The sequence below is a fragment of the Lycorma delicatula genome, chromosome 1, assembly GCF_047948215.1.
Source record: "Lycorma delicatula isolate Av1 chromosome 1, ASM4794821v1, whole genome shotgun sequence".
In the NCBI taxonomy this organism is placed as follows: Eukaryota; Metazoa; Arthropoda; class Insecta; order Hemiptera; family Fulgoridae; genus Lycorma; species Lycorma delicatula.
Window position 1 is genome coordinate 59,363,068 of NC_134455.1, and position 12,288 is coordinate 59,375,355.

General features: G+C 29.9%; 1 protein-coding gene across 1 annotated transcript in view; it reads right to left on the reverse strand.

The window, feature by feature from the left end:
* hwt (SH2 domain-containing adapter heavyweight) overlaps positions 1 to 12,288 on the reverse strand; it is a 426,431-nt gene that overhangs the window by 121,981 nt on the left and 292,162 nt on the right. The window contains exon 3 of the mRNA XM_075354077.1: positions 7,105 to 7,225. Within this exon, the coding sequence (XP_075210192.1) occupies positions 7,105 to 7,225 (121 nt within the window). The remainder of the gene's footprint in view (positions 1 to 7,104; positions 7,226 to 12,288) is intronic.

Sequence of the window (12,288 nt, forward strand, 5' to 3'; positions counted from 1 at the left end):
CTTACTATATACATTGAAGCTATCGAGTTCGATTCGCAAATAGGGTCTGAATAAAATTGATTCAATTCCAAATCAGTCGTAACAACCTTACAGTTTACGCAACTTAAAAGTAAAAAATTTCTAAATATGACATAGCAACTTAACATACAATTCAATCATCCTAACATTTTCGTGGCGATTATCAGGATTTTGTGGCGGATAACTCACTATTATGTTTCCCAATGCTTTTTAAGTCGCATAATAAATTTTTAAAAAATAAGAAATTCTTGAGCCAATTTTAAAGACCGTGATGAATCAATGAATGTTTTCTTGGTTATTATTAATCTTCTGAAAAATCCATTTAACAAAAGTGTAATACATTACACTTTACATTACACTACGAAAGTCGTCGAATTAAAATGGTCTCACTACATAAAAATCCTGCTTACAAAACAAGGTGGTAAGTTTGTAATAAAAATATTCAATATTTTTTGTTGTGTTAATAATTAAAATTTTAAGTATAATACAATTATTACAGTTTTAATAAATATGTCACAATAAACGTTAGAAAACAGTTTATTTACTGTAGACATCGTTACATGAAATGAAATAAAGAAAAAAGTGTGGTGGTTTTTAAAAAAAAAACAAATTCATTTAATATGTAATAAATTTATTAGCAATAATAAAAAAATGAACACAATTTAACTAATATAACATAAATTTAAATTTACATATATTTACATTTGTTCATGCAATAGAAGACATTGCTATCAGTTGATTTGTAAAAACATTCAGCAAATGTGATGAATTTATTTCATCCACATATTTTGCTTTCATGTAATTGCCCAGAAGCATGCCTCAGGAAGAGCTCCTTTAATCTTACTTCCGCTCCAACTCGAGAAGAAATCTGCCATTCAGTGTTAATGTCAGGTTTCTCTCCTTAAAGTAAAATAAAGTAGATTTATCTTCACTGATTTGAACTTTTGCATTTTGCTGTATCGTTTAGATGTTATTATAGTAGTTTACAGGATTTCAGAGCCTAGAGTGAGTGACATATCCGTTACTAATACTAAGGTATCAACCACAAAAGTCGTCATCATTACTAATTCATATACTCTGGAAGATCAGTCGTGCAGTGCATATAAAAATGAAATTAATATGCGCCTTCAGGAACACAGAAATTTTTACAAAATAATTTAAAAATTCATTATCAAATTTACATTGAATAAATAGTTAGAAAGATAAGATTTTGCAATAAGTACAGTGCAGATTTAGTTTATTTTTTTATCTTATAAAGGAAATCTAGGTGCAATATTTTGCACCTGATAGGCAAAATTATTGAAGTAAACTGTCTGCTTTGTAATCCATTTCGGATAATATTTGCAATCCTATGCACTACTTCTGTAGTAGACCTTCTTTGAATCTATTCTGGTGACCGGGAATGGAGTTATTTTCTTGAACAGAAGATTTTAGACGAACAAGCAATTGTTTTTCATAGGGGTTTAATGCGACTGGAAACAGCTTGCTTGCCTTGAAAGAGGAAGATTGCACGGGTTACTTTCTAAGTATAACGATCATCACTGTTTGGCAATTCTCTACCGTAAGATATAAGAAAATATCTCAATTTTAAAACAGATACTGGTTAGAGCAATACAAATCGGTTTTTAAGTAGCCGTTTCAAGATTTTATCTAAATTATATTTTTCGGCAAAAATCTTTTTACAGTAGATTGTTTTACTTCAGCCGCACTAAATGGTTCAATAGGTAGTGATAACTAAAAACGTGCTTCTAGTAATTCCATAATTTTATTTGAATAATTGTGATCATTTTTGAGTTCTAACTGTTGAAATGCATTTATCAGGGATTCTGAAAAACTTTCCGGGTTTTCCTTCGCAAAAGCCCGATTATTATCCGTTGTTAATAACAACAATTTTGTAGTCTTTAACAAGGCGTATTCCATAGAGATAAACGAAAGGCAAACGGTCTATAAGTCTCTCTTGGAAGACTTTTTTTTTTAATAAAAATAATCTTTTAAGCTCTCGTGATGAGATGACTCATCTATTTAATAGATCAAAAGAGGTTTTCGTAACTGATTGATATTATTCAGTTTTTGTATTAGTGAAAAATTGTTATGATCTTTTTAATTTTGTACTTATTATTTTCAGCTTTAAGCAATCGGTAATCTTTCTTCATATAAATGACATCATGTTTATTGCAACTGCTATACAATATATGCACGAGTTTCTTAATAATTAATTTTGTCTGAAATGAAATGTTTTTGACAAAATCTAAACAGACGTCTGAATTAGAAACTAATATTTTTCTCTTTTTTTTTCTTAAATTGAGATATAACTCTTTTTTATTCCTTCTCCTTTAAGATGTGCATTATTTAACGTAATGACTTTCGACCAAAAAATGTGGACGTAGAAAATAAACTTATTGAACGCAACCGAAAAGTAAAATACAAAATAAAATCAGAATATTTTAAGAAAAACGCAATTCTTCTTCGAGACAAAATAATTAATAGAAAGACTTACTCACCGCAACTGGTAAAATCCCTAACAATGATAATAAAGAAAATTATTACATTAAAACAAAATATCAATCGCTAATTTTAAACAAACCAAAACTTGTCAATGTGATAAAATTTAACTGCATACTTTAATTTCACAACAGCTAATTAAATCAATATAATTTAAAACAGATTCGCTAATAAATAACCCTCAATCAGAAAAATGAAAAATATTTTGAGTCAGTTACGCGTAATGAAAAAGAAACTTTTCATTAAAAATAGCAGATAAAATCAAGTTATAATTGTGTGATGATAGAAACCATCCGAATAAAAAAAATATAAGCGATTACAGATAAAAAAAAAATCCGGATTTGCGTTTTATTATTTTAAATAATAAGGAGTTTAAAAAAGTTTAAAAAAGGCACCTAGGAGACAGATTTATCTCTGGCAACTTTTATATATATATATATATATATATATATATATATATATATGTATTATTGTTTCAATGAGACGAAATTCATTTTATCAAAATACAGGCTGTCTCATTGTTTAATTTGCTCTTGATTAGACAATACTATAATTTAATGGAAAATGAAAAGTTTATAGAGAAGTAAAGACAAAAGCGAAAATTTATTTTTCAGTTTATAGTATTAATAATTTAACATTCTCATAATATGGTCCTTTATAAGCCATTTTACTTTAATATTTCAGAAAACCTCCTCTATGAATCATGAGACCTTGCCGTTGGTGAGGGGGCTTGAGTGCTCAGGGATACAGAGTAGCTGGACCGAAGGTGCAACCATATCGGAGAGGTATCTGTTGAGAGCCAGACTAAGGAATGATTCCTGAAAGAGGGCAGCAGCTCTTTCAGTAGTTGTTAGGGGCGTGAGTCACAATGACTTAAACGGCCGTATCAACATCACTCAGTCCTCTGAGTACTGCGCAGCTGAAAGCAATGGAAAACTACAGCTGCTTTTTTTCCAAGAAAATGTGGCTCTCTGCATTTTCACATAGCAACAATGGAGGCGCCTTCCTTGGTAAAATATTCCGGAGGTAAAATAGTCCCCCGTTCGGATCTCCGGGTGGGGACTACTAAGGAAGGGGTCACCAGAAAATTAAAAAATAACATTCTACGAGTCGGAGCGTGGAATGTTAGAAGCTTAAAAAAGGTTGGTAGGCTAGAAATTTTAAAAAGGGAAATGGATAGGGTGAATGTGGATATAGTAGGAATTAGTGAGGTTCGGTGGGAAGAGGAAGGCGACTTTTGGTCAGGTGATTTTAGAGTAATTAACTCAGCGTCAAATAATGGGCAGGCAGGAGTAGGTTTCGTGATGAACAAGAAGATAGGGAGGAGAGTGGAGTATTTCAAAACGCATAGCGATAGAATCATTGTAATAAGGACAAAATCAAAACCTAAACCGACAACGATTGTAACGTTTATATGCCTACAAGCGCCCATGATGATGATGAGGTAGAGTGTGTATACGAAGAGATTGATGAAGCAATTAAACACGTAAAGGGAGATGAAAATTTAATAATAGTTGGAGATTGGAATGCAAGCATTGGAAAAGGCAAGGAAGGAAATATAGTGGGTGAATACGGGCTGGGCAAAAGGAATGAAAGAGGGGACCGACTTATAGAGTTTTGCACGAAGTATAATTTAGTAATTGCCAACACCCAATTTAAAAATCATAATAGAAGAATATACACTTGGAAAAAGCCAGGCGATACTGGAAGGTATCAGATAGATTATATCATGGTTAAGCAAAGATTTAGAAATCAACTCGTTGACTGCAAAACTTACCCTGGAGCAGACATTGATAGCGACCATAATTTGGTGATAATGAAATGTAGATTGGGGTTTAAAAACCTGAAGAAAAGTTGTCAGATGAATCGGTGGAATTTAGAGAAGCTTGAGGAAGAGGAGGTAAAGAAGATTTTTGAGGAGGACATCGCAAGAGGTCTGAGTAAAAAAGATATGGTAGAAAATGTAGAAGAAGAATGGGAGAATGTTAAAAAGGAAATTCTTAAATCAGCAGAAGCAAACTTAGGCGGAATAAAGAGAACTGGTAGAAAACCTTGGGTTTCAGACGATATATTGCAGCTGATGGATGAACGTAGAAAATATAAGAATGCTAATGATGAAGAAAGTAAAAGGAACTATCGGCAATTAAGAAATGCTATAAATAGGAAATGCAAACTGGCGAAAGAAGAGTGGATTAAAGAAAAGTGTTCAGAAGTGGAAAGAGAAATGAACATTGGTAAAATTGACGGAGCATACAGGAAAGTTAAGGAAAATTTTGGGGTAAATAAATTAAAATCTAATAATGTGTTAAACAAAGATGGTACACCAATATATAATACGAAAGGTAAAGTCGATAGATGGGTGGAATATATTGAAGAGTTATACGGAGGAAATGAATTAGAAAATGGTGTTATAGAGGAAGAAGAGGAAGTTGAGGAGGATGAAATGGGAGAAACAATACTGAGATCTGAATTTAAGAGAGCATTAAAAGATTTAAATGGCAGAAAGGCTCCTGGAATAGACGGAATACCTGTAGAATTACTGCGCAGTGCAGGTGAGGAAGCGATTGATAGATTATACAAACTGGTGTGTAATATTTATGAAAAAGGGGAATTTCCGTCAGACTTCAAAAAAAGTGTTATAGTTATGATACCAAAGAAAGCAGGGGCAGATAAATGTGAAGAATACAGAACAATTAGTTTAACTAGTCATGCATCAAAAATCTTAACTAGAATTTTATACAGAAGAATTGAGAGGAGAGTGGAAGAAGTGTTAGGAGAAGACCAATTTGGTTTCAGGAAAAGTATAGGGACAAGGGAAGGAATTTTAGGCCTCAGATTAATAGTAGAAGGAAGATTAAAGAAAAACAAACCAACATACTTGGCGTTTATAGACCTAGAAAAGGCTTTCGATAACGTAGATTGGAATAAAATGTTCAGCATTTTAAAAAAATTAGGGTTCAAATACAGAGATAGAAGAACAATTGCTAACATGTACAGGAACCAAACAGCAACAATAACAATTGAAGAACATAAGAAAGAAGCCCTAATAAGAAAGGGAGTCCGACAAGGATGTTCCCTATCTCCGTTACTTTTTAATCTTTACATGGAACTAGCAGTTAATGATGTTAAAGAACAATTTAGATTCGGAGTAACAGTACAAGGTGAAAAGATAAAGATGCTACGATTTGCTGATGATATAGTAATTCTAGCCGAGAGTAAAAAGGATTTAGAAGAAACAATGAACGGCATAGATGAAGTCCTACGCAAGAACTATCGCATGAAAATAAACAAGAACAAAACAAAAGTAATGAAATGTAGTAGAAATAACAAAGATGGACCACTGAATGTGAAAATAGGAGGAGAAAAGATTATGGAGGTAGAAGAATTTTGTTATTTGGGAAGTAAAATTACTAAAGATGGACGAAGCAGGAGCGATATAAAATGCCGAATAGCACAAGCTAAACGAGCCTTCAGTAAGAAATATAATTTGTTTACATCAAAAATTAATTTAAATCTCAGGAAAAGATTTTTGAAAGTGTATGTTTGGAGTGTCGCTTTATATGGAAGTGAAACTTGGACAATCGGAGTATCTGAGAAGAAAAGATTAGAAGCTTTTGAAATGTGGTGCTATAGGAGAATGTTAAAAATCAGATGGGTGGATAAAGTGACAAATGAAGAGGTATTGCGGCAAATAGATGAAGAAAGAAGCATTTGGAAGAATATAGTTAAAAGAAGAGACAGACTTATAGGCCACATACTAAGGCATCCTGGAATAGTCGCTTTAATATTGGAAGGACAGGTAGAAGGGAAAAATTGTGTAGGCAGGCCACGTTTGGAGTATGTAAAACAAATTGTTGGGGATGTAGGATGTAGAGGGTATACTGAAATGAAACGACTAGCACTAGATAGGGAATCTTGGAGAGCTGCATCAAACCAGTCAAATGACTGAAGACAAAAAAAAAAAAAAAAAAAAAATTTCAGAAAAGAAACCCACTCTAAAGAGAATAAATAACTCTTTTCATCTGAAGAAAAAGATTGTTTAAAAAAACTTCTTTCAACATCACGTAATTTTGCTCAAATGTTGCCTTTTATTGCTACAATTGATGCAGAAACATTGTTTTGTTATCTTATCATAATAAGTATTTTTAAGTACACAGCTACTCTTCCTATCTCTATAAGTAAAATCATTTCTATAATAATAAATATATAAATATTTGTTGTAAGTTGTATAAAAATACAATCGATAATGGTATTTTATTCCTTCCAAGTGTTATACAGTAATTATTGTTATAAGTTACATATTAATTGAAAATAATCAATCGATACTTTCCCATTAATTTTTTATTACGATAAAATGTATTAAATTTAAAAAAATCAAAATTTCAGTTCAGAATTAATGTTTAAAAATTTAACTTCTGATGTATATAAGTTCGTCAGACTTGTTATTAGTCTGTAATTTATTGTCGTTAAAACACACAGTTGAAATAAAATGTTCGGTTTACATAATCAGTTTAATATCTCTTAATATTAATAAACAAATAATAAGTAGTGTGAAATTCGATTATCATTAAATGATGGACTAACCTGTGTACGGTAAACTATAGTCGCGATCAGGGCTTGTATAAACTTTGCCGTTGGCTTCTTCACCTGGTTCTAGATATGCCTTAGAGTCTCTTGGATCGGAATATGTATCAATAATTTCTATCTGCGAGTAAACAAAAAATAATAATTAAAACACAGTAATTTTCTTTTAAAACATATACTGCACACACACACACACACACACACACACACACACACACACACACACACATATATATATATATATATATGTATATATATATATATGTATATATATATATGTATATATATATATATATATATATATATATGTATATATATATGTATATATATATGTGCTATTCACAAAAAGATTGTAGCCAAATTCATGTGCTAGCACCTGTTGCTAAGTATTCTAATAATTAACACTTATTTAATCCCACTATTGGCAAATACGCTAATGTGTTTTTAGTAAGAAAATTGATCCGTACTGACTAGACAAATCATCAATAAAGGTAGTTTTATTGATGATCTGTTAACGTTTTGGACTGTTAAAATTAATAAAAACATACGTCCTTTTTCTCTGTAGATCGTCTAGCAACAATTTTATGAATCCCTCATTCAAAAGTCGCCTTACAGGTAACTAAATGACTGACGTTAAGAGATTTTCGAATTTTCAAAAAAAGAGTGTAAGGGCTGATTGTAAGGGATGGGAAATCGTAACAAAAATGAAGGGTATAAATAACAAGGATATGAGAAATTTTCGTTAAAAAACCAACGCTAAAAGCGACAAAATATGAAGAATCAATGGCATTACAAATTTTCTGGTAATTCATAACCCAATTTGTCAACAAAAGTTAACAAAATTAAAACGTATAGGATATATAAACCATGGAAATACAGTCATCGAAAATTATGACAACTGAGGATTACAAAAAATCACATACATTATCTATAAAAAATGTATTTATCTTGAAACAAATTTTACACTACTAAAATAATTCGCCCCTTCAGTATAAAACATTATACAATCAAATAGAAATTCAAACTTTCCTCAATGCTTTACAAATAATTTCTAAAATATTAACACGTAGATGAACATTATTATCTTAAACAAATACTTGGGCGTAAGTAAAGAACAATCGAATGTTTTGAAATGTACGAGTAAAAACATCCGATAAATAAAACAAAGCTTAATAAAGGATATAAAACAGATTAAAAAAAAACATTTCGCCAGATCATAACAAATGTTTTATATATATCGTACAAACTCATTATACGAGTACTTACACATATCAACAATAAAATTATACAATCACGCAAAACGTAAACAGACACACACAGCACAGCTAAATTTAGCTGAAATATTTTGATCAATAACAAATTTATATTTAACCGGGCTTTTAATAAGAATATTCTGAGGGTGTGTAATGTTAATAACAATAACCTCTGGCTGAATACAGAGGAGTACAGCTCGAATACTGTGCAGATTCTTCTCATACTCGCGTGCGCACACTACCATCTACAGGACTGAAGCGAAAGTGATCATCCTAACCAAAAAGTGTTGCTGTGATTTGCGAGAGAAAAAAATAACACTAGAATATTATGAAGGAAGCTTTATTAAAACGGAAAAAAATCCCTTTGTAAACAAAACTCAGGAAATTAAACCTCACGGCTCTGTCAACTCTACTGTTTTGTTTAAAAACAAAATACACACACACATATATATATATTTCAACAGCCGGTTTTTTATGTTATTCATTATTGTCACAGAGTAATAAAAAAATGCATTTATAAAGCAAAACCAACTCGAAGCGTCATGGAAGTGTACAAAGTCTCCATTTTGTTATACATCGGAGTCACATAAATCAGAAAATTTTCACAATTAAAATAATGATAATATTAAAACCTAATGATACTGCTTGAATTGAATGAAATGGGATTTTTTTTTAGGATATTTGGTCGTAAATATCCTGCCAAATTTCTTTCATCTAATCAGAAACACCGAAGGAAAGATATACTTTCTATAATAACTTTATTATCTTTATTACCTTTTAATTAATCTAGGCTTAAAATGAGTACATTAAAAAGATGTTCTCATAATAATGAAAAAAAAAAACCAAAAGTAATGAACAAACAGATAGAATATATGTGCTTAAATCAATCTACCAATATATCTCACCCACATTTCTATCTGCCGTAATAGATCTACTTAAGAAAACCGAGTTTGTTAACTCTTCAAACAAAAATCTTAATACAACATTTTGTGTTTCTGTTTGGAAGAACCTTTATAAGTATATTACAATTAGCAGATTGGCTTTCCTCTGGATAAAGCATGCATACATTTTTTTGTAAATGTTTGAAATATGCTATTAAATTTTATGTAAATTAGAGATTACATGGAATATAACTTAGAAAACAACTTCTACATAGAAATTCTCTGAAAAAAGGGGTATGATTTTTTCAAATTTAATGTCTTATTGTGATACTAAAGTAATAAAATCAAAGTGCATGATTCTTTTTATAAATTAGGAAAGACATCTGATCAAATTCAAACAATGTATCTTAATACAGGTTCAAATGTCTTGCAATTCTACTATCGTGATACAATTTTTTTATGGTTGTATTAAGAATAAGAACCGAAATCTATTTCATATCAACGACGAAATATTTACGCTTTAATAAATTTCCTTTGGTAACTGGCTCTAATTTTTTTTTTAATGGTTTTTTTAATATTTCATGAGTTAGATTATTACGGACCATTTCAATAATTTTGAAGTAAAAAAATAATATTTCTTTATCTACTGAATCGTTTGTAATAAAAGGTTTTTGGCTTAATTATAAGAGGTTTAAAAATTAAAGAAAATTCCATTAATCGAAATTCAATCGAAATAGTAACGGAATTACCTTCATTAGAACAGAATTGAGGGCTGACAGAAAAAAAACAAATTAGTGCATTACGAATGGACTATCTGTCCTATAATTTAATCTTCTCAGCCTACTTTATTATACAAAAAAACTGTATATATTTTGCAACATAATATATTTAAATTTTGAAATAACATCAGAATATCATTTTATGAGAAGCTACTAAATCCCTTGAACATAACTGGGTCAGCTTATTGAATAAGCCTTAACCGACCACCAACCTTTAACGTAACAGAACACCTAATATTTAAAAATATAACTTTCTATTCGATACCACTTAATGCAGAAAAAAGTGTACATAAAATTATAGATGATCAAGACAATACGGAAAAGTTATACTCATACATTTTGATAATTTTGAAAACAAATGAACCGTGTCACCGTTAAGTTCTAATTGGTAAGATAATTTATTATTTAATACTTTTAAGCGATCTGAAATTAATAAAATTTATAATTGCAACGTTCATTTTCAACAGAATGTGAATACAACCAATTATTTTGTAGCTATCTATAATAAAGATTTCCTAAATATATTGTGTGAAAAAAAAAGGTAAATAAAAGTGTTGTACAGTAATTTTTTTTAGAATAACAGATTTAACAGAAGGAGTTTAAACGGGTATAAATTGTATCTAGTGCGTTACATCGTTCATAAATAAGTAAACTGCGCGATTTAATGTTAACATAGATAAAGATAAAAAATTGTACACTGCACTAAATGAAGAGCTCAATAAAAATGGATCTAAAGTTAAACGGTTCAAGAATAATAAATAAAAGCACAGCGATTACTTTATTGTGTTTAGATGAAATTAAGGAAGTTTTATATAGAAGGGAAGACAAACGACTCACGCGATTGTTGTTATAGTCTTTAGTCTTTATCATCACGTAAAATGAACCTGCATAAAACGATAGATCGCGACATTAATCCTTACAGATGCGTATGTTGTCGGAGCAAGAACTCGAATTTACCAAATGAATAGTAAAAAATTGGATGTTGTTAAAAAAACGCGTTTTTTTTACTCTAAAATGTTTTCTTCACTCAATTAAAATAATAGCGACCAAATGAAAACTTGCATCCCATTCGCTTCTGTAAGCCATCTTGTCGCTCTTATACAGTCCCGGTTAAACACTGATGTTTATGTTTTGAACACTCGTTAACATTTTGGAACCGGTTCTTCTCAGAGAGGACACCGTGTGAAAATTCTCTTTATTTTAGGATACAATATCGAGAATTGTCTTTATGTCAAAACCGACACATAACCGGGAACCGATTCTCTCCCGAAAAGGAAGATACATATATATTATTCAGATAAATACAATATTCATTTAAATATTTTTAAATGAACATTTACAAATTTACAAGTTTATTTAATTACAGTCTATTTAATAAAAATTCTTCCCAAAACAAATCACGACTACACTGAACTCAATACACTGGAGTATAATACTAGACAGTACATACTTACATTACACAAAAAAATAAACAATTTAATTTACAGCGTTATTAAATTATTTATTAATAAATTTTTAAATAATTTTTTTATTCATTCGCACTTTGAACATTTTCAAACGCAAGTATTTTCGTGGATTCAAACACCCATATAAAACAATCTACACAGCTGTTAACTGTACAATACTTTAACTAGGTAATTAATAATTATAAAAATAAAGAATTAACTTTACCTAAGGGAAATTGTTACTCAGAATTGGCCAGCATTACGTAAACAATGAATAATATCAAAACCCTAACTCAAAATTTATCCATGAACTAAGCCTGTCTGTTCTGTACTTCAAAATGCAGTTGGTATTATTTTTCTCAGTGTACGCATTATTTTTTAACTGACTACAGTCGTTTCTGTTTAATTTCAAACATTACATTGTTTGAATAAAGAAATTAAATTGAAATTGATAAAGAAACCACGTTTTCATTTTATAATTACTGATGTAACAATTTAACTACAATAAAAAATTACTTCCTGTTTTTGTATTTTTTCATTAGAATACAAAATTAAAATATATATATATATATATATATTTAAAATATAAGATTTTATATCCGCGACTTATCCCTGAAAAAGGAAAAAGAAAATTATTCGACAAAAGATTTGGATAAAAATAATAATAATTAGCACTACAAAAAGGTAAAGAGCTGTTTGTTATCCATTTCATTTTCTATTTTATAAAGAACTGAAGGAAACAGTTTGAAGATCTATTTATTAAAGATCTTTCTATCATTAGTAAGTAATAATATTAACTAAAAAAAATGTACTAATAATTCTATAA